Source organism: Epinephelus moara, chromosome 3 (assembly GCF_006386435.1).
Source record: "Epinephelus moara isolate mb chromosome 3, YSFRI_EMoa_1.0, whole genome shotgun sequence".
Lineage (NCBI taxonomy): Eukaryota > Metazoa > Chordata > Actinopteri > Perciformes > Serranidae > Epinephelus > Epinephelus moara.
In genome coordinates this window covers 8,209,027-8,232,345 of record NC_065508.1, presented here as the reverse complement: position 1 = coordinate 8,232,345, position 23,319 = coordinate 8,209,027, and the positions used below count along the sequence as shown (strand labels likewise).

Genomic DNA, 23,319 nt, shown 5'->3' with positions numbered 1-23,319 from the left:
TAGACAAAAAACCAAACACTCAAATGTCCTTATGTTTACCCATACTTTATCACCCCAAGAACTGAGCAGGCGATAATGTTGTTCATTATGGCTACAGTAAGCTGCAGCATCTTCACAATAACAGCCTTACTAAGCTAGTGATAAAAAGAAGAAGATATACTTTATCAATCCCAAAGGGGAAATTCAATACTTTCACTCTATTGTCATATACACAGAGGCCCAAAATACACACACATGCACAAACAGGACCTATAATTAATTAAATGGAGGGATGTCACGGCAAGGGGCTGCCCGTGGACAGGCACAGTGGTGGTTGGGGATTTGGTGCTTTGCTCGGTGCGCAGGAGGTGCCTCTCCAGCCACCAATCCACGCTCCATATTTGGTCTGAACGGGGACTTGAACCAGCAACCCTCCAGTTCCCAACCCAAGTCCCTATGGCAGGGGTGTCAAACTCATTTTTGTTCATGCGCCACATACAGTCCGATTCGATCGCAAATGGGCCGGACCAGTTAAACCATTGAATAACATCCTATAAATAACAAACACCTCAAAATTATTCCCTTTTTTCTGTTTAAAAAAGTACACTTTAAAAACACTCATCTATTTAAAACCAAGATGACCAACAGCCTGTGATGTATTCAGAAGAATAAATGCAATTTCAACAATATATCTCAGTATCACATTCAGTCTGTTGACTACTCATTGTCATTACATGTGCATTTTTCTGTACATTTCCACTCCTGTGTAGTAATCCTGACATCACCACATCAAACTAAAGTAAAAGGTCAAGGTGGAAAAGCCTATGAGGCAGCTAATTACTGTTCAACTTGCACCTGAAACCTGGCACCGCTTAGCCTCTTAGCCCAAGTGCATTGCCATTAGGTGTGCAAAGTCATCCAGTGGGCCAAATTGGACCCTTTGGCGGGCCAGTTCTGGCCCCCGGGCAATATGTTTGACAGCCCTGCCCTATGGACTGAGCTACTACTACTGCCCTTTATTGTTGAGCAGCAACAGGAAGTGTTATGTTTGCATTAACAAAAACTGCTAGGCTATTTGATATCTAAAATCAAATCTATATTTATTATCTCCAATTACTGTAAAGCTGTTTAGATTTACTGCAATCAATGATTATGTTTCATTTCTTTTAAACAATGTCTAACACTATGAATATACTTTCAACAATACACATAAGCAGTGAAAGTAACTTGATTTAAATTATAGATTGTGAGAAAAAGCATGTTTAGAAAAACAAATCCAAAGAAAAATCATTTTTTCTCCTCACTGAGAAGTTAATAGCATCTACAATCAGAGAGAGCTGGCTCCAACACATACACTCTGCTGGTGTTTTGACAGATCTCACATCAGTTTCTACTCAACACAAATGTTAGCAGCCAGCCACACCATCACACTTTCACTAAAACCAAGCAACTCTGTAAACATTGAACAGTTATGAAAGGTTTCCATCATTACTGGCCTGAGTGTTGCCAATTAAAAACAATAAATGGTGTAATGTGAATGAAAATTACCTCGAGGTGGAGCTCCTCTGGTGGTGGGAACTGTGTCGGCTCGTTCATAAGCAGGTGTGTGCTAATGTAGTGCCGCCATTTTGTCATAGAACTCGCCAACACTTGGGGAAAGCTAGCTTGACACTTTTTACTGACACTTTTCAGGGCTGTCTCATGTGTCACAACCCTGGGGGGCTATCTGAGGGAAGTCCCCAGGTGCTTAAATTGCTTATTGAACAAATATTAAAAAATGTAAACTAACCGTGGGGCAAATAAAACTGTCAGCATCACTTCTGAACAGTTGAAACAGAAGTTGTATGCAGGTGCGAGGTGGAGGTGTTCTTCTTCACATTAGAGCAGTGTACTGCTGCTCAGTGCTGCCACTGGTGGCCGCAACATGAATTGCATCAAATCTGGGCATACTACACTGTTGCTGTGGGGCTGATTCAATACTAACGTTTATTTGCCCTCAGGACTCAATATTTAACTTGCCATAAAGTACTTCCTTCTTTTCTCTATTAGAATTGTTACAGACCTGACATCTGATATATCGTCACCCCAATAACCCTGTGCCTGTGGCAGGAGGTCAAGTGTCCCAGAGATGCTGGAACTGATGCTGGTGTTTATCAAACTTCAAGTGTTGCTTAAATTACTCATGTTGCTCATTAAACTTGACTCTGAATTGTTCACAACATCCGTCACAGCCATGACTCACTGTGTGAATAACTGGGCAGTTCATACACTATAAAAGGAGAGATATTGTGCCCAATAAAGTGGAAACTTTAGGCATATAAACACCTAGAAAAGATGATGATACAGATATATAGTGCCCTGGAGTTTTAAGCAATCCTGGTTTACTGAGAAATTAGCAATTATGTTTTATACAAATTATAGGAAAGATTCAGCATCTAAAGTTCACCTGCCTTCATGGTGTTCAGAATACATTATACATGGTGTATGCAGATGATTTACAGGGCAAAAAAAAAAAATATATATATATATATATTATTATCTAACATAGAGGTCATGACAGAAAAAATGGGCCAACTTCTACATTTTGGGTCAAATGATAGGACAGCCTGCAAGTTTAGGTCTCTTTCCACTAACCCTTTGAAACCTGGAGCAACATCACTTTGCTTGTGCTGCTTTCAGAAGCCTTTCGCAAGTATATAATCCTTTAAGCCTTGAGCAAATTGGTGTGATTTCCTGCAAAAAACATGGGGAAAATGGCAATGGGCAATTTAAGAAATGTTCAACACATTGCAAAATAGAAAATTATTTTTAAAAGATAGGGAAAACAGAAAAAAAAGCTAGGGAAAACCTATATCTATAATAATTATCATTAATGTATATTTAAAATTATGTTACAGAATTATTCTAATTTTTAAGCTTTTTCCAGGGCATTTTCTTGTTTTTTGTTTGTTTGTTTTTAACTTTCTTTTCTTTTTCCATACTTTTTCATTAGTTTTCTTGTTTTTATGCAGGTGCATAGAAGGACACATAAGTGGGGACACACTTTGAACACTTATGGTACATTTCTTACACATTTCAGTTCACCCTTTGAAACCTGAGGCGCCATCACTTTTCTTGTGCTGCTTTCAGATGCCTTTCACAAGTATTTAAACCTTTGCAATCTGAATAAACAGGTGTGATTTCTTTCAGAAACATGAAAAAAACGACCAGCAATGACCAACTTGTTAAGAAATGTCCCAAAACTGCAAAAAAATTAATATATTTTGAAAATTATTTTAGAAAATAGGGAACAAGGGAAAAAAGCTAAGGAAAAACTATATTTATAATTATTACTTTTTTTTTTGTTGCAGAATTATTAGATTTTTCAAGCACCATTTCCATTTCCCTTTTGTTTGTTTTTAACTTTATTCCTTTTTCTTTTCTTTCTTTCTTTTTTTTAAAAACAATTTTTAAATTAATTTCTTTCGTTGCTCATTTCCTTCTTCCCATGTTTTTGAAAGAATCTGCTCAGGTTTCAAGGGTTAATAAAGACCATTCATATCAAACTAAATTTTCATATGTTCACCCTCTGTGCACACTTCTTGTTGTTAAATTGAATAATGTAAATAAGGGGTCAGAGTCAGTCAGTTGCAACTCATGTTTATTCAGGAAACAAATCATACCTCCACAACACACCTTATTTTTGACCTGCCATCTCTGGGTTTTGATACAACAGTAAAAAAGAAAACAACATAAAAACAATAACAAAGGTTGTCAAACTAACATAAATACAACAAACCACCACTTGTGCCTGCCTCAGTGTGCCTGCCCCACCACTGCCAAAAAAGTAAAAACGCCATCTCCTTCCCTCCCTCCCCCACAGCGGGACAGCGACAAAATAAAAAGCTTCCCTTACCGCACCGCAATCCTCTGCCTTATCAGAAAACAGCAGAGACATAAAAAAAAAGAGCTCGTAGGCCCCCCCAACACAATCAGATCCAGAGTGTTTCAGGCAAACTAACTTGGGCCCGTAGTTATATTCAGGCTGATGTTGAATTGGTCAGGGCTGCGTTAGAGGGCTATGTTGGGATGACAAGGGAATGATGGTCTTCCTCTTGTCCTGAAATGAGAGCCCGGTTTGTCAGGAATGAAAAAGTAAAGCAAGAGGTGAAGTGCTGTTATCTGAAAGCAGGTGTTTGTTACTTATCCATTTAAATTGCATCTGGTTTTCTTTGTTGCAAAGCTCTTCATTACAAGTTACGGTTGAGCTACAAGAGACAGTTGTGTGTATTCGTACTTCTTGTGAACAGGGTTTTTTTTTTTTAATCTTTTTTTTTTCTCCGTTTTCCTTCTCGAGATGGTTTCAGAATGACGGGAGCAGCCAATGAGCTAGAAGCAAATGCAAAGGACGGTTTGTTACAATGATCTTTTGTTTTTATACAGCCATGATGGAGTGCAGGAAATAAAACTCACATAAACCTTTTAAGGGATAAAGAATTGTAAAAACCCTTCCTAAATGTTCTATTCTTTTGTCTTCACAAAATCTTCTCTTAAGCAGATGTGTCTATCGTCTTTTTTAACATCAATAATTACTCAATCAGTACATCATGGGGATGGTATTCATCAAGCTTCTCAGAGGAAGGGGACAAAAGGATCATGGATCACGTCACCCATCGTATTGTGGCCCATGCAGCTCCATGTCCAACGGTACTCCTGCTCTGAGATTTGATAAACACCTTTTTACTTGGTCCATTAAACCCAAACAAGCTGCAACAACATCATTCACAAAGCTACATTACATCTACTGTATATACAATGCCACCTAGAGCTAATCAATGGTACTGCATGATAAGACATGGCTAATGTGGGATCTAGTGTTGTGTTAGGCTGACTATGGAGAAAACAGGCTACTGAAAAGGGGGTGACATTGAAAGCCAAACAGGATGAAAGAACCATAGCATCATTCTGAGAGACGCAGTATCCGTTTTCCTTTGAGAACAGTTTGTTTTCTTTTTTTGTTGCATGTGATAGTACGATTACCAAAGCACCAAGTGAACAGGTTTTCACTGTGTTTAAGGTGTATTCTACACTAAAGGCTGGTCGTGTGTTGTGCTTTGGTGGTACCTTTATCTTTTAGTAGCATTCCCAAACCATTTTAAATCAAATTCCTCAGGAAAAGGGATACAGTTCTCATCTGAGCAGGGTAGCATTGTGACAGGTAAGGCATGAGGATTCAGTGTTTTGCTCTTTTAACTTTTTAACTAATCATGGTCCTCTGCATCTGCTCCTCCCCCCCTCCCTCCCTCCCCATTCCCCCTCCCTCCCACCCTCCATCCTGCACTCTGGCTGCTGTCGTTTTCTGGATGCGTCCCCTTGTGTTTCTGCTGTTTAGCTGAGGGATGTGATGTTGGAACGGCCACCAGGGGGCACTACAATACGCCGGCCGGCAGGCCTGATGGGGATGTCATCTGGGGTGGGGGGACCTGGACGGAGGGAGAAGGGAGAAAGATAAAGCAAGTTGCATGGAAAAAGAGCAAAGAGCACGTAGGCAGTCAGAGGGAAGAAGAAGGGAGGAAAGAAAGAGAAAGCCAAACTGAAAACCAGAGCAGAGAGGGAATTAAAGACGTATATTTAACAGACTGTGGTTAAGAGTGTACTCACGCTGCTTTGAGGAGAAATCAATGCAAAGAAAATGTGTTAAAATGGCCTCAGATGTAGGAGTATAATTTAAGATTCAAATAAATGCTGCAAATCAGATTTGCACAATGACTAGAAATAAAGAAAAGAGATTTCCATTTACACATTTTTATGACATTAGCTTAAACTTAAGTATTAATATCTCCACTTGCATGCTAATTACTTAATGATGCAGTGCACAGCTCTTTGTGTGTGAGCTCTCAAGACGACAGTTTCATTGCAAATTAAGTGCAAATTTAATGACAGCGTAACAGCCACATGCATAAAAGCCTCTAAATTTGGATATAGTGTTAATGTGGGTTAGCTTTACTTTAAAGGAATACTTCACCTACACAATAACCCTTTGTATATTAGTCGTGCTGTGTTACCTTTAATTCATCAAAAAAACTCTGAAGAAATCTCACATGCCTCTGCGGAGGTAGACAAATCCATTGTTTGGGGACCATGCGTAACAGCAAAACATCTATTTACAAGCTCTCACACAACTTGTTCAGTATAATCCAAGCCTCATCCATCCGGTGGTATGCTCAGTACTTCCCAAACATATGCATTTTCGCTTAAACCTTACTATTTAAAACTGAACTCACAGTGAAACACATCTATCTCTGTTCAAAGCCAAACTCCAAAACTAAGATTTTTCGGTAAAAACACATGTTTGGGAAGTACCGAGCATACCATCAGATAAAGGGGGCTTGGGTTATATTGCCCAGGTTGTGTGGGAGTTTGTAAATAGATAATCTGATATAACGTTGCTGTTGTGAAACACGGTCACCAATCAATTATTAAATCATTGTTTGCTGTTTTCCGTGAAGGAATGTGAGAATAACAAAGTTTTCTCCACAAATTCAAGATAACACAGCATGACTAATTGTTTTATAAAGCGGCCATTTTGTTGGTGAAGTATACCAAAGTCACCCCAGCTCTTAAAACCAGACTTACTCTACACAAAATAGCTTTTATGGCATCATGGCACACAAATAATTGTTGTCATACGCTTAAATTATTACTCTTCAGGCAGCAGAGGTTTTTCAAGACACATTATTATTGTCTATGATGTATGGTACGTGTCGCAGAGATGACAGGGGAATGCATATTTCACCGGACCGTGTCCTGTGTGAGTGCGGCTGAAACATTAACAAAAGAAGCTACAGTTTGACATAAAGCGTGATGTTTCCAAAGGATGAGCCAGGGCGTCTGCTGTAACAAATTATCAGCGAGTATATAAATGGAAAGGAGAATGATGTCAGACCGTGATACACTGTATCTAAGCAAACAATTCTTCCCATCTAATCCCAGACAAGTAAATCAACTCTGCAGGTGGTGGCCCTGAAAGAACTAAAATAGACTGACTCATTCTGGGAGTACGCACACATACTGTACGCACACATACAGGAAAACACACATATCCATTACAAAGCCTGGGAAACCAGGAGCAGCCTTACTCCCCTCTAGATTCATGTACTCAAATGTGGAAATTCTTTCCAGCGGAGGTCACCATCTTTTTTCATCGATGAGGTATCACACATACGCTTGTAAAGACAGGTTACTCAATACAGCCAAAGGCTAAACACCATTCTCTGGACTCTCAAAATGAGTTATCTCTCATTAAAAATACTACATGCTTTCACAAAGACAGCCGATACCACGGTGAGTACAGCCGTGTTCTGTCCAAAAGTTGTTGCTCTCGCTGATTTATATGGACACATTGAGCCTGTCAGTTCACAGGACAGAACGACTGGTTACAGTAATAACCATGGTTGCTCTCTTTTATTATAAAACAGTGGAAACACTGACTATCTGGTTCGCAATTTTACCACGTGTACAAAGTTTCACTGTTTGGTAGCCTGACAAAAACAATTTCTCAGATTTCTCACATCTAAACTAATCCAGTGCTGACCTTACATATGGGCACAATCAGCCTGTCACTCAGCGGTTCTGCATAATGGAACAGATGTTAAATGTGAATACATGGTGTTGTGATCTCTCACATTAGATAGGCTTTTCTAATAGACCATGTCCAGATGCCTGGATGGAAATCTTGTACACTGTGTGTTTCAGGCCTCGAGCCAAAATTCATATCCAGCGTGACTTACAGTTAGTTTGACTGTGGAAAACACTTAATTTCTGAATGTAGCTTGACATCACAAAGAGCCTGTAGTTACAGGTCACAGTGTCCTCAGGAGCAATAAAAACTATTCAATTAGAGTGGTGTGCAATACTGTGAGAGGGATTTAAAGGGTAACGACACCCATTTTCAACATTCATACATGTTATTCCTATGGTCTAAGACAATCCAATAATATTAGGTAATATGAACTCACTCCTAAATCCAAAAACTAGAGTGCTAAAACTCAAACTTGTGATGTGATAGGGTATAAAGTCTGGAGCTGTTCGCAGACAGTGAATTGGGAAAGATGTTCCAGATGACGCTGAGAGCACCCAGGGGACTCTTCTGAGTTTATGGTTACATTTTCTGTTTCAGAAGTGAGAACACTACAATCAAATAAAGCTCATTTGGTAGGGCTGCCCCAGACTGAGAATTTTCCTAGTCGACCAATAGTCGTCATTTAGGGCCATTAGTCGACTAGTAGCCTGCATGTTTACGATATTAATTTAATTATTAAATAATATATTTTAGGTGGGGCAACACAATGGTTTGAGTTGAAGGTGTGAGAAAGAATAGTATCAGTAACATTGTTAACACTGTGCTACATTACAGAGAAATACAAAACCGTACTAATGAACCTTCATTAATATAGGCCTATATTTTATCTACAAGTGCACGTCACACACTGAGCGAGCCGCCTGTTAATGACGCTGTGGGCTAATGGGCATGTAGCTACTTCCATGTTTCAGATGATACGTCATGTTTGTAGTCGACCAATGAAGATGAGTTTACATATCACCTTGGGTTCGTCCTTCACCTTCTCAAAATGATCCCACACTTTGGATTTCCTGCCCGACATGTTATTAACTAGCCTGTGGAATAACCGCAGGTACCAGCCCTGGAAATTAGGGGCTGTACACATGTGCGCTGCTTTTGTACCTTTCTTGTGCCAGCTTTCAAGATCAAGGCGGCAGGTTGCGTCTGAGGTAGCCCTGCACTAATACTGTATTGATCAACTTTTCTCTATTTATCAGACTGAATATTTATGTAAGAAGGGAAATATATCTGTCAACTATGATTGGTTTGTGACGAGACTCCTGCCTGACTTCCTGTGTCTGTCCTTTCAAATTAAATTCCCACATGCTCCAGTCATATAGGTTTTGATTTATTTCAACGAAGTGCAGCTCCTAATAGAGTTCCACGTTTTTTTTTTGTTTTTTTTCCTGCAACAAAGCAACCAATGAAATCTTGCCGACTAATTACCTTTCTGGTCAACTAACCTTTGGTCAACTATTAGGGGGCAGCCCTATCACTTGGGTATAAAAAATGGAAACAAACAGTCTGTGGGTCAGGCTCCACAGAGCACCTCCACCAAACTAACTTCCCTATAACATCACAAGTTTGAGACTTACTTCTCTGGTTTCTGGCTCACAGAGTAAGTAGCTCATGTTCACAAATAATGACTGAACTTTTTCAAGCTTTTAAAATAACGCATTTGAATTCCTATTTTAGTTGGTGTTCCTCTTTAAAATACATTTTTAGAAATGAGTCATTAAAGAGAATGAATGTTCTGAGTTAGAAGGATGAAACCAATAACATGTAGTGCAAAATATGTTCCATGTGAACACAAGGTAAAAGAAGCCGTCATCAGAAAAGCACTCGGCTTCTATCTCGAACGTTAATTCATCTTTAAGAAATGTAAAATAGAGTTCACACCATAGATGAGTATGAGTCAAAAGTACAGTTTGTATGGTTTTAATTTGGGGAAATGTTGACTCCATGTCAAACCACACTAAAGCAAAACAGCTAACTAGTTGTGAACATAAATTTAACTTACTGCTGTCAGCACTGTGACTTAATAAAACTTAAAGGAGCTAAAGTGGGCAACTTAATAACATGCATTAACAGACAAATTGCCATATAAACACAGTGTAAACCCTTTTACAAAGGAGCGTGATGTACTGCAGACAAATGCATGCCGTATTGTGCACATCCTTAAGTATGAAACAGCATAATGAGAGATTATTAGGTTACTCTACAGGCTTGAGGCTTATTGCCCAGGGCTGTGAATGCATCATTCAGAGCAACAACATGCCTACAATCACATGACTGTTGTCCTTCGCAGCATGAAGTGGTAGCTGAGTTGAGATAAAAGGAGGGCGTGATGGTGTATCGACTGATGCACATGCATGTGTCTTTGATGTTTCTGCATGCTGTATAAATCAATACAGACCATAAACAGATGAAAGAGAGGACTGGGTGATAGAAGGGTGGGGGGTTGAATAAAGAAGCTGGGCTCACCGCAGGGTGCAGGGTTACCTGCTAGACTAAATCCAGACTGGTGCAGGTTTCTGACAGGCTGTTTGGTGGGAGAGGTACGCGCCGATGCCGAGGGGGTGCCACCACGGGACAGGGAGAATTCAGACACCGGGCCGTCGTACATTCCCCTGGGTACTGCCCTCAGCACCGCCAGCTACGGGACAAACAATAAGAGCAGAGATGAAGGTGGTGAGGTGAGAAATAAAGACGCAGGGATGGTTTAGAGCACATAGAGACATTATGGTGTTTAGTATCAAAAAGGATTTAATCTAACCGAGTCCACACCTGTTTTGCATTATATGGTTGTTTGTGTCTGAATTATATATGCATTTTTCAGAGAGCCTCTTTCCTGCCGAGAACCAGTTCCAGATTTACACATCCACCCACAAACACAGACACACCAACACAAGTATGTGAAACCTTTCATAGACTAGAGCAGAAAAAAACAACATACAGTATTTGTGTGTTTTCAAAGCAAACTGGAACTTTATGCTGGTGGTGAACAAGCCACTGTCTGTCTGTCTGCCTGTCTGTCTGCCTGTCTGTCTCTCAGTGCCGTGACTCAAGCAAACCTTGGAAGCTCCGTCAAGAGTTAAAAAGAGACATCTGTGAACGAGGAAAGCATAACAGTGACTGCTACCAAGATAAACAGCGCACTGTTACTACAGCTCCATGTTCTCATCAGCAGCCAGCTGCAAATTAGGAAATTGTTGAACAATGAGAATTTTTGGCCCAAAAGATAAGAAGGAGAGAGGGCAGACGGCAGGGTCTGCTTCGAGTTTACAGTGTTATAAATCAAATGGTTAAGTGGAGTTAACTCTTAATACTTTGGAGGAGAAAGGAATGTCATTTTTTATTTCTTTTTTTTTTTCTGATGAGGTGCTGGACTGTGGGCCTAGATTAGAGATACTCAACTTACAGTTTGTGCGATTGAGTGGCCCCTAATTCACAATGAAAATAAATTGACTCACACTGGGATTAGTTTTTATTTTAATATGTAAATTGCTTTGTTAAAGTGTATAAAACAACATAACAATAGAGCTTGTTTCTCAAAAAAAAAAAAGTATTCTCTAGTATTCTCACATCCTAGAAACACCCCTGTGTACACCTGGCCTGTGCAGGGCTGCTGCATCTGGCCCCTGGCCTCCTGTCATTTTGAAAAAGTGGCACCTGGACAAAGCAAGTTAAGTATCCTTGGTCTGGATCTTTGTGTCGGTGGGCGCCACAAGTTTGTCCCCTAAAAGAGTTTTAAAGAGGCTTTTGTGGTATAAGGCAATAAGAGTGCAATGAATATTTGCTCTCATATTGTAATGGCACACTTCACGCTAACAATGTTATTTCTCCTCACATATTATAACGTTTCTGTTACAGGAAAGTCTTTCCAACCCCTCTGGCTACCTTGTGGCTTTTCCTGTTATAGTGGTGACGTTCCTGTACAGCTTTTAGAATCAGATCAGTCTCGTGAAACTAAAGTCAATTGGAAATTTGGGATTTAAAACCGTAGGCTCTGGTGACTCCTTTACCGTATGTGGTAGGTCTCTGTGGAAAGTTTAATCCAAACTCACTTTTATCCTTTTTGACACAAACTCGACCACCCTCACTGCACAGTCATTTTGCACTGCAGTGTAAAAGCGCAGCCAGCGCCCTGTGGCTGAACCTTGGAGGTTGATGTCAGACTTACTGCATCTCCCCCACATTCAAATTCACTGCCCCCATCCTCACCGCCCTCTTCTCTCCCCACCATTGTAGTTTCTATTTCAGCCCACACATGCTTCCTTTCGCACAATCTTGACTCCTACATTCCACCTTCCCTCATTTTCCCCTAATCTTCTCTCACTGCATTGTGTGTGTGTCACTTGGTTTATTATCTAAAGCAACAATTATTCTGCCTCTAAAGATTGTAAGGGTAGCTTCACACTTTCATTGCACGAAAGTTTTATAAATATATTTTTGTTGGGGATTTTTTCTACTCTACATTCATATTTCTTGCCTATGCACCAAAACACCAAAGCAAATGCTGTCAATGTGAAAACATACTAGGCAATAAACCAGATTATGATTGTACTTTTCTACAGTATCAGAGTTTGCCATTTATAAAGGACATACAAATCGTTACATGCTATTTAAAGACAACAGTCTAAACAAAATGGTTGCTGAGTTAAGTGTTAATAGTGGGCTGGAAAGAAGCAAACCCTGTATTTACCTGCTTCCTGGCTTTAACACGCTTGTAGGCAAAGTCAGGGTAGGGAGTGCAGGGAATGAAGCGACCCACGCCGGAAGTGACATGCAGGTTCCCATCTTCCAGAACAATCTTCCCCTGGCAGATCACTACCTGAGGGGCTCCACGCAGCTCCATGCCCTCAAAGACGTTGTACTCAGCAGCCTAAAGCACACATATAGAAGTATTAGACACCTGAAACAAAAACTGTGAAGTAAAAAAGAAAGAATTGTCGATATATACACTGATCACATAGCTGTACACACTATATGCAAATATAAACAGAAAGTCTAAATCAGTCGCTCCCAACTGGTCCAGATTTGTCCTCAGTCATAGTTCAAGGTTCATACAGTTTAAAATATTCAGCGTCATACTTGCATTAGGGCCGTGTTGTCGAGCTAGTTTGCCGTCTCTGTTAAGTAGCTGTCTCTTAGTCACTCTCTACAGCAGGACACAGCACTTCAAAATAAGAGCTCTGTGCCAGTGACACGATTGCAAGTCACTTGTGGTCCATTTAAAATGGACTCGCGACCCACTTTTGGACCACGACCCACCAGTTGGGAACCATTGGTCTAAATGTACAGTTACAAAAATATATATAAATGTGATACAGTGAATGCAAATCATGTGAAAACTACAAGAGCAACCACACTGTCAGTAATACTTATGTTGTGTGAATGCCATTGTTACTTATATTTAGGTACATATGCATATACTGAGGAGGAGGAGGAGGAAGACGAAGAAGAAGATAAAGAAGAGAAAAAAGAACAAGAGGAAGAAGAAGAATGAGGAGAGGAAGAAGAGGAAGAACTAGAAGTTGTGTGAATCCCAACATTATTTACATTTACATACATACACATACACTGAGGAAGAAGAAGAAGAAGAAGAGGAAGAAGTAGAAGAAGGAGGAGAGGAGAAAGACAAAGAGGAGGAAGAAGAAGAACATGAAGAAGAAAATGAAGTAGAAGAATCAGAATCAGAATCAGAAATACTTTATTGATCCCTGAGGGGAAATTATTTATGTTACAGGTGCTCCTTGCAAGAGAGGAAAGATACGTGAAAATATAAGAAATTTAAACAGTAGTATTAACAAATATATAGTTAAATAAACAGGAATTATTAACAAACATAAACGTAAATAAATATATATATATACATATATATATTGTAAATATATTGTATTGTATGTATTGTAAAGAGGAGAAAGGAGAGGAAGAAGAGAAAGAACTAGAAGAAAAAGAGGAAGCTGAAGAAGAAAATGAAGTAGAAGAAGAAGAGGAAGAAGAAGAGGAAGAAAAGAAAGGAGGAGAGGAAGAAGAGGAGCAGGAGGAAGAATAAGCAGGGGAAGAAGTAGAAGAGGAAGAACAACTAAAAGTAGAAGGAGAAGAAAATGAAGAAGAGGAAAAAGAAGAGGGACCAGAAGAAGGAGGAGAGGAAGAAGAGGAAGAACTAGAAGAAGAAGAAGAACTTGAGGAAGAAAATGAAGTAGAAGAAGAAGAGAAAGGGGAGGAAGAACTAGAAGAAAAAGAGGAAGAACTTGAAGAAGAAAATGAAGTAGAAGAAGAGGAAGATGAAGAAGAGAAAGGAGGAGATGAAGAAGAGGAGAAGAGGAAGAAGTAGAAGATGAAGAACAACTAAAAGAAGAAGGAGAAGAAGTAGAAGAGGAAGAAGAACTTGAAGAACGAAGTAGAAGGGGAAGAAGCAGAGGAAGAAGATGAAGAAGAAGGAGGAGAGGAAGAAGAGGAGGAAGAAGAAAAAGCAGGGGGAGAAGTATAAGAGGAAGAACAACTAGAAGAAGAAGAAGAAGAAGAGGGACAAGAAGAAGGAGAAGAGGAAGAAGAAGAGGCAGAAGACGAAGCCATCAATAGAGCATCCTCTCAAACAAGTCTGACTTTTTAAATCAGCTCACGGCTCATATCACATGACGTTTTTAAGGTCAACACTTTGTTACAAATGAACAGGACAAGGTACTCAAAGCTGTAAGAATACATATTTATGTTTATTAAAGCAACACTGAGAAAGAGTTTGAACAAACACTGATTGTAAGAGTTAACAGGATGGAGTTTAATTAATCTGCCACAGGGCCTTATGATTGCTTTTTTCATTTTGAAAATTAAATCAAATTAAATTTGGTCAACAAATCTAATTTTGAGTAAAAAAAAAAAAACAAAACCCCGAAAGCAAACAAAATCAAACGTCCTGTGACCTTCTCTCTGAGGACTGATGGAGGGATGGAGGAGATGAGGAAGAAAACAACAGGGAGAACTGTGAGGGGATGGACAAAGAGACAGGAAGTGAAAGCATAAACTCACTCTCTCCTCTCCTCTTTCTCTTAATCCCACGCTCACTTTCTCCCATTCTTTATCATTCATCACCTTGTTTCTTACACTTGTCTGTCTGGCATGTACAAACAGCTGCCATCATCCAGCTGGTGTTTAATGCCTCCGCACTACTTCTCACTCTCTACCTCCTTCTCTCACGTTCTCTCTTTCCAGTTGTCCGTCTCCTTCACCAGTGTATCCCTCTTTCTGTCTGTTCTTCGTCCTCTTTCTCTCCCTCGCCCATTCTTGCTTGATTTATGTGATCCCTGGACTTTTTTCCAACCTTGTGCACTATTCATCCTCGTCCAATTTCTCTTGTGCCAACTTTCTTTTCTCGACATGTTTGTGATCTGTGACGGTCCCCTCCCCTCATTCCATTGTTGCTTATTTCCTCTGCACACGGCCCTGTTTCTGCTGCCGTCCAAATTCAGGCCAGAACAGGACATAACTAAGACTTACTGCATGCCAAACATGATGTCATGACTGAGCTGAGTGTGTCTCAGTGTGTGTGTGTGTGTGTGTGTGTGTGTGTGTGTGTTGCTGCCTGTTCTTTTCTGTGTCTCAGAAAATCCTTGGGTGCATCTATATATTTTTATACTGACAACAACCAATCCAGATCAGATGTGGGCTCACTGGTGACAAACCAAGACACAGCACAGTCAATCATATTTACTTTTCAGGGGACGGCATCCCCCAACACAGTGAGCTGGTAAACAGGGCCGCTCCTGTTTGGCCTGCTCTCAGACTACCCATTAAGGTATATTTATTGGAACTGGGAGCTGCCGTGCTCTGCTCTTCTGCTCTCCTCTGTTTTATCTGGAAGGACAACCAGCAGGAAATGAAAGGGTGACATCATTATGTAAGAACCCACGGATCCTCAGTGGATGTACTCCACATTTGGAGAAGGCGTATTATTAGTCCAGTTCTCTCCGTCTCTTCCCACTTCTACATCTGGAGACAGAGCAATGTTCTTTCTTTCCTACTAAACGGCCGCCATTAGGCCTTCGAGCGAGGCAAATTAAAATCTAAAAGCTTCGCTACATCATGCCTAAAACCAACCCACACACGTTGTTAGCTAATGTATTCTCCCCTCGCTCGTGTACGTCTGTATAAGCAGGATTTGTGCTAGGTTGGTAAAGCCTTAATTTCCTGAGCGGACACTTCCTGTGCTGCTGAGTGGCCTGTCTGGGATCCTCTCATGTCTGTGTCACGGGAGAAACCTCATCATGTAAATGTGTAAAATGTGTGTGAGTAAGAAGGAATGTGTGCTCGTTTTTGTCTTAGGCCGTCACTGTAAGGACAAAACCTATTCGCAATGGCTGAATACATTTCCTCATGTTTCTAACCCAGTATACCAGATTCATTTATCTAAAAGGAAAGTATGCAATGACTCTTTCTCATGTTATTAAACTGCGACCAGGTCAACAGATTTTTCCAAATGAAGCTCTAGCAAAAGTTCAGTCAGTTCAGATGACACTTTTCATGCTCAGGCTGTAAGTTTCTTTCTCACCCTGCCATTCACTCCTTGCACATATGCCCACTCACTATCTCTAGGTGTCATTGTCTGGGTACGTCAATTGAGTTATCTGCTGATTCACAATCGACCAAGAGCACAGCGGCACACCTTCTCTGTCAGCCTATCATCTTACTCCTGCTCATTTTAAATATGGTTTGTGGTATCGTGCGCACCCTCAACCTCCCCATCACCACCTAGTCTTTACAGATTCATCAGCCTCATACCCCCTAGTAGTCATCTGCCTCGGAGTCATCAGCCACCACCTCCACCAGTGTCTGGACTCTATGGGGGGATTCTTGCTGCCGTCGCACGCGCCTTCCACCTCCCCATCACCACCTAGTCCTTACGGATTCATCTGCCTAATACGCCCCAGCCGTCATCAGCCTCGGAGTAATCAGCCACCACCTCCACCGGTGTCTGGACTCTGTGGGGGGATTCTTGCTGCCGTCGCACGCGCCTTCCACCTCCCCATCACCACCTAGTCTTTACGGATTCATCAGCCTCATACTCCCTAGCAGTCATCAGCCTCGTAGTCATCAGCCACCACCTCCACCAGTGTCTGGTCTCTGTGGGGGGATTCTTGCTGCTGTCACACGCGCCTTCCACCTCCCCATCACCACCCAGTCTTTAGGGATTCATCAGCCTCATCTGCCTCTGCAGTCAGCAGCCTCGGAATCATCAGCCACCACCACCAGCGTCTGGACTCCATGGGGGGATTTATCCTGCTGCCACTCAGATGTCCCTCGATCACAAAATATCTCCCTCTGGCGTCCAAGTGCCAAAGACACAAATCCTCTGTTTAAATGTACGCTCATATTCTGTATTAAATATTTCTTTACTTCATTCTTCTGTCTCTCCTGATTGAAATACTAACGTGAAAATTTGGGTAGTCTTCGAGCTGCTATTCATGGTTGGCACTTTAAACCCCTCGGCCACCAGGGCACCCGTAATCAACAGAATCAGAGTAAAACAAAAACGAAATGGATTGCAAGGGTGGAGGATGTAGTAAATAATGGTCACGCCACACTACCACTTCTGATTCAGATTGCATGAGATGTTTCCCATGACATCAAATGTGACCAGAGCTGTTCTCTTCTTATGAGATGAGCTGTCAAGCAGTGTGTACAGATGTTCCACATCTCTGGGGTTTGTGAAAGCATTTGAAATATTAGTTTGTACTGTTACATAATCCTGTGCAGTGAATGACATTCTTCAAACCCACTATGGTTGTCCAATCATGAAAATATTTTTGGATTTTCTATTCAAGCGAACGTGATACAGAGGAAGGAAATGCCTCTTGATTATACAGCAGATAGATTTCCTGTTGATTTACTGTACTGGACAGTTTGGAAAATGTTTGCATCGCTGATAATGTTTGTCATGTTTGGGATAAACCTGTGTATTTGAATAATCCTTATTTTTTTCCTAATCATTACTGCAGTCATTGCAGAGGGTTTTAGGGAATTAGTGAGGCTCAGCTTTACATTGAGAGCTGGTCATGTGGCGAGTGCAGCGCGAGTCTTATTAGTAGCGAACATCCACTGAGACTTCATTTCCGTTCAGGGGAACTGAGAGCTCTCTGGAAGCTGTTCAAAAATGTGCTTCCCCCCCTTCTCTCTTTTTCACTCTATCTCTTACACACACACACACACACACACACACACACACACACACACACACACACACACAGATGAAGACAGTTATCTCATATTTTCTTTTACTCTTTCTAAAATCAAACCCTTTTTCACAGCATTTTTTTAGTTTCTCCCTGATGTTTTTTTCATCCCAGCTTTTATAGCCAATCACATGTCTGCACTACAGAGCATATGGATTGATGCCACTGTGGTTACTGCAACAATAACAGCATTCACATTACTCAAGAAAAAGTCCCCTCAATGTTGGTGTACTCCCCTCAGCATTCATTCACTGTAGCCAAGTACGACTGACGGAGAGGGTGTGAAACAACATTGTCTCAGTGGTTTAAAGAGATGAGAAGTTATTTCCAGCTCTACTGAACAGTAGTTGGGAGCTGAGTTTAACTAGACTTGAAGCAAATACAAAGTACAACCTTTGGATTGGTGCACACCGTACGTACCGATTGGTGTGTCTTGGCAGTGATGGTGCGGATAGAGTCTGTGTCCCAGATGACCAGGTCGGCGTCAGAGCCCACTGCGATCCGACCCTTACGAGGGTACAGGTTCAGGATCTTGGCTGCGTTGGTGCTGGTGACTGCCACAAACATGTTCTCGTCCATCTTTCCTGTAGTCTGGAAAGGGAAATGAGCATAAACAGGGACTAGTGAGAAAAAAATCTAATCAGTCCATCCTTGAGCCAAGTGGACGTTTGTGCCAAATTTGAACAGATTCCCTCAAGGCGTTCCTGTTTACAGGAATGGGATGGACAAACATCTCAAAAACATAGTACCTCACAGCTATCGCTGGCACAGAGACATATAAATAAGCCCATAAGCAGCTCAAAAGGCTGCAGTGAATCCAGTTTTGGAGTGAGCTTTAAGTAACTGCCTACGCAAAAAAAGAGTCAGTGTAACTTTATAAAAGTTCATCCACATTTTACAGGCAGCCGAACACTCCACAGCTGTCTAAAGCTACCATGCTGTGTGTCTGTTAGCAGCACACTGATACTGTGATAACAAGACAGAAGGAAGAAGGAAGGGAAAAAATGAGGGCAGTGTGCTGTATCCGAGGGTGAGGGAAAGGACAAATGTGGAGATAGAAAAGGAAAGGATCAAGCTAGGCAGGCACAATGACATAAAGCTGGACAGAGGAGGAAGTCAGAGAGAGTAGGAGCTGAGGAGAGCAGTGTAGGGAAATAGTGAAAGTCTGAAAAAGGAGGGAGACAGAGAACAAGAGCCTTCAAGTCTAGAATAAATATTTAATCCTCCCTCATTATTTGTTTACTGCTCGTCCTTCTTATCTTCTGAAGTTGAAAAAAAGTCCTCACCACAGCTTTATCCCAGATGAGGGCCATCCTCTCCTCCACTCCATTAACACCTTCGGGGATCTGAGTGAAGTCATCTTTGCCAATGGCCTTCTGGGCCACACTGAAGGTACAGTGAGCACTGCCAGTCACACTCAGGTCTCCACTGCGGGACGATGAAACATGAAAATAAAGAGTTTAGGTGGGATTATACCAGCACAGCACCAATAGCGTGAGCAAGTAAAGTTCTGCAATCACAAGGAAAGATGTTAATTTACTACAAATAGAGAAAATCCATTGTTTTATCACAGGATCAACTGCACTCTTCTTTGCCTTATTATTATATAATTATCTCACACAAGTAATTTGTCGTTATTTTTAATCATTTTTCTTTTTCCTCTCTTTTGGATTCCCTTTGACTGGTCTGGCTTTCTGTGTTTGTTCTTGTGTTGATGGATGGGTTGGGGTGCTTTTTTTGTCCTCATTGGTTCTGTGTTTATTTATCAGTACTCTGTACATCTTTATTGAATCGCTAATAAAAATATTTAAAATTGTTTAAAAAAATGACGTGTATTTACTTTAGTAGTAGAGGCTCAATAAATAGAACAAAAACTCTCACTAATTCATATATGCCTTGTGCCAAAGCAGGGTGTCTGCAGGTATCACACACTTAAATTTAAGGCTTTTAAAGACCTTTCAAGATTACTTTTAACCAAATTTAAGTCTGATTTTTGGACAAATTATCTTTTTCTTATTCGAGCACTGCAGGAATGTATAAACTAAGTTGTATACTGTATATGCAGTCTTGTACAGAGGAAGGTTTTATGTAGGAATATTGTTTTTACAGTGAGCTAGGTTAATATACATTTGCAAATAGGTGAGTGCAAGTATAAAGTAAAAGACAGTAGTAGGTTTAGTGGTAGGTTTTAAAATTTGACATTAGATAAATGTTCATGGCGATTAAGACCTCACAAATTCAAATTTAAGACTATTTATTGACTTTTTAGGCCTAATAGTTATACAGGTAAAATTAAATTTAAGAAATTTTAAGACTTTTTAAGGACACCCTGCAAAGTTTGTTCCTGGAGCACAATCTATTACTGTTTCCTGTTTACTGTTTCCAAATGATGCTCTAACTCAGTGGTTACCAACTGATGGGCCACGGTCCAAAAGTGGCTCGTGGGTCCATTCTGAATGTACCCCAAGTGACTCGTGAAGGTGTAAAGTTTGTAAAAAAAAAAACACACTTTATTTTTAAGCACAGTGAATTTACGGCATAGAGCTTTCATTACGAAGTGCTACTGCTGTAGAGTGAGCAACAAACGGACAGCTACTCAACAGAGATGGCAAACTAGCTTGACGACATGGCCAAACCTAAGTATGACACTGACTGTATTAAACTGTGTGGACCTTGAACTAATGACTAAGGAGAAATCTGGACCAGTTGGGAACCACTGCTCTAACTCACTTACCAAATGAAGCCTGCCAGAATGCATTAATTTAGCTTATTCTAAATGCAGGTGCAAAGAAGGACAAGTAAATACAGCCAAAGTCAAATATTAGCACACTTTGAACACTAATGGTACATGTCTTACAAGCTACATTTCTGTTCAGGCGTTAAAACCTGGGGCGACATCACTTTTCTTGTGCTGCTTACAGATGCCTTTCGCAAGTATTTTAAAAAGGCAATGAGCAGCTTGGTAAGAAATGTCCCAAATTGCAAAAAAATGAATAAATAAATAGATTTATTTTCTTCTAAAAAAAGGGAAAAAAGAAAAATAGCTAGGGAAAACTATATTTATAATAATTATCATTATTATTTTTAAAATTATGTTGCAAAATTATTAGATTTTTAAAAGCACTCTTTCCAGGCCATCCTTGTTTGTTTATCTGTTTTTAACTTTCTTTCTTTTTCTTTTCCTTTTAGTTTAAACTGATTTTCTCGTTTTTAATTTCCTCTTTTTATTGATTTCTTGCTAAATTTTGGGTCATTTCTCCTTGCTCACTGCCTTCTTCCAATGCTTTTAAAAGAAATCAAGCCAATCTGCTCAGGTTTCAAAGGGTTAAATGATCTTCATTAGGCATGGTGCTTGTGTGTGGGGGGGTATTTGTTACTTCTTCTTCTTTAATATTATAGTTATGGGAGAACACCTTCTGATGGGGAAAGGATTGGAGAGTGAACTGTTGCTTTACCACTATATGTGGTAATCATTGGAGCTAATTAGTAATCTATCTAATTGAATGTTTTAATGTAGTTCAATAACAAGCAGTATGTGATTGGGTAGGAATTTATGAGGATGAGACGAGTGACTAAGCCCTTTAAATGTACCGTATCCTGCTTTAAGTGTTAATTATACATGCTGTAATAATATCAGATGATGTTATATCATGTGAAATACCTAATAAAAATATGTCGCATCACATCACAGCCAAGCACAGGACAATAAACAGGTCAACAGTCTCACCAGAGGGAGGTGCTGTGATACGTACCTGGACAGCAGTGTGTTCAGATAGTCTGGAGTGGTGGGATCAGGGCTAAGAGGAGGTGATGTAACAAAAGAAGCCGCCTTGGCCCAGTTCTTGCTCCAGTAATGTGTCCCATCAGTCCCCAGGCTGGCTGTGATTGGCTCCCCAAACACAACATTTCCTAGCAAAGAAATAATGATAAAAGTCTGTTGAGGTATCAAATGCAAAGCGTATTAAATTGATTTATTTTGCTGATTCCTTTCCAGTTTAGAAATCAGGAGTTGAAATTAAATTAATCTGTCAGCAGTTTAATCTCACTAAATGCTTTGGTAATTTATCTGAGTGTTTGCAGCAGGGGAACCATGCTTAATCTCTCAAAAGTCAAACATCACCCTTGGCAATGTACAAGTTTCACTTTGGCTCGATTGTAGTTGAGCTTGCTCTTCCATGCATGATGAGTTATTTGAATTCTGCTCTTGCGTTTCTCAATGGTCTTTTATACTCACACCCGACTGCTTGATGTCCTTCCTGGTTAAAATGGAAGAGTTTAGGAATAGCTTAAACAAAGGTGTCAAGGCTATAAAGGGCTCTGAAGGGTGTAGCTACACAACTGCAAGGCTTTCTGAGGTCAGCCTATTAAAACCTCATGTGGCCTTTCGCCAAAGACATCCAAACACACATTCTTCTCCCCTGCCCTCTCCTGTTTTCCCGTCCCATTCTCAAAAAACTGTATATTTCACAATCCATCACAGCCAGGCAGCCCCTCAGCTCACCTCTGCTCTTTCCTGTGGCTGTGAGGAATGGTCTGTGTGACAGCTGAACTGCAGAAAAGAGCTAAATGACAAAGGTGAAAATTCCTCTGAGAATAGCATCTTTTTTCATTATGTCAAGCGGAGACGGAGTCTGTGTACATCAGCAGCTTCGAGGCAGACAGTAAAATCATCTTATAAGGGCATAGGTGCAGTGATGCTGGTGTGTGCATTCCAAACGTCTCAGAAATCAGACGGAAAGATGGCAACCAATGAGCAGAGGTGAAATACCAAAGAAATACTCGGAGCCAAAAAAAATGGGCAGCTCAAATTCACATCTCAGGTTCTTTTCGTAGACTATACATTGTTTTAAAGGCACATTCCTTGCTTTTTTTGTACTGATCTGAGCACCAAGATTACACAAAATTAAGCTTAACGAGAAATATATTATACTGTACAGTAAAATCAACATCTTTTGTCTTATTTAAGAGTTCAAATGTCCAAAATGTCCAACTGTCATTGTACAGTCTGCTGTTATTCACATGACGGGAGGAAGTTTCTCTTCTACACAACCTCTATGTAAATATGTAGAATAAAACCTGTAACTGTTGCTGGAGTATACAGCAGACCATCATGTATCTTGTCTTCAGGTGTGCAGGCAGTTTCATTTCTAAAAATTACCTTGTCTCATTGGATATAAACACGTAGTTTTAAGGTCCAGTGTGTAGGATTTAAGAGGATAAACTTTCGGGATAAGACTATAGTATTACAAGCATGTTTTTCTAGTGTATAATCACCTGAAAATGACAATAGCTGTGTTTTTCGTTACCTTAAAGGGAAATTTTGGTTTATTTCAACCTGTCTCCTATCATCCTAAATTTGTTTCAAGTGACTAGTGACATAGAAATAATAGTTAGCATGTTAGCCGTTAGCCTAGATACAGCCAGGGCGCATAGTAGCATCAGGTCTGTTAAAACGTAAGTGAACGGGCAACCTTCAAGTGCAAAGTTAGTCCACTAAACAAGCTTTTT

General features: G+C 40.4%; 1 protein-coding gene across 4 annotated transcripts in view; it reads right to left on the bottom strand.

Moving 5' to 3' along the window:
• Positions 1–3,601: 3,601 nt before the first annotated feature.
• dpysl3 (dihydropyrimidinase like 3) overlaps positions 3,602–23,319 on the bottom strand; it is a 54,510-nt gene continuing 34,792 nt past the window's right edge. For 2 of the 4 annotated variants that reach the window (XM_050040551.1, XM_050040549.1), the window contains exons 9-14: positions 21,564–21,720; positions 19,098–19,239; positions 18,232–18,402; positions 12,285–12,464; positions 10,064–10,235; positions 3,602–5,441 (exon numbers count right to left, since the gene is read on the bottom strand). In XM_050040551.1, coding sequence (XP_049896508.1) covers positions 5,347–5,441; positions 10,064–10,235; positions 12,285–12,464; positions 18,232–18,402; positions 19,098–19,239; positions 21,564–21,720 — 917 coding nt within the window. In that variant the 3' untranslated portion in view covers positions 3,602–5,346. The remainder of the gene's footprint in view (positions 5,442–10,063; positions 10,236–12,284; positions 12,465–18,231; positions 18,403–19,097; positions 19,240–21,563; positions 21,721–23,319) is intronic. The other 2 variants (XM_050040553.1, XM_050040550.1) reach the window with 1 other exon arrangement.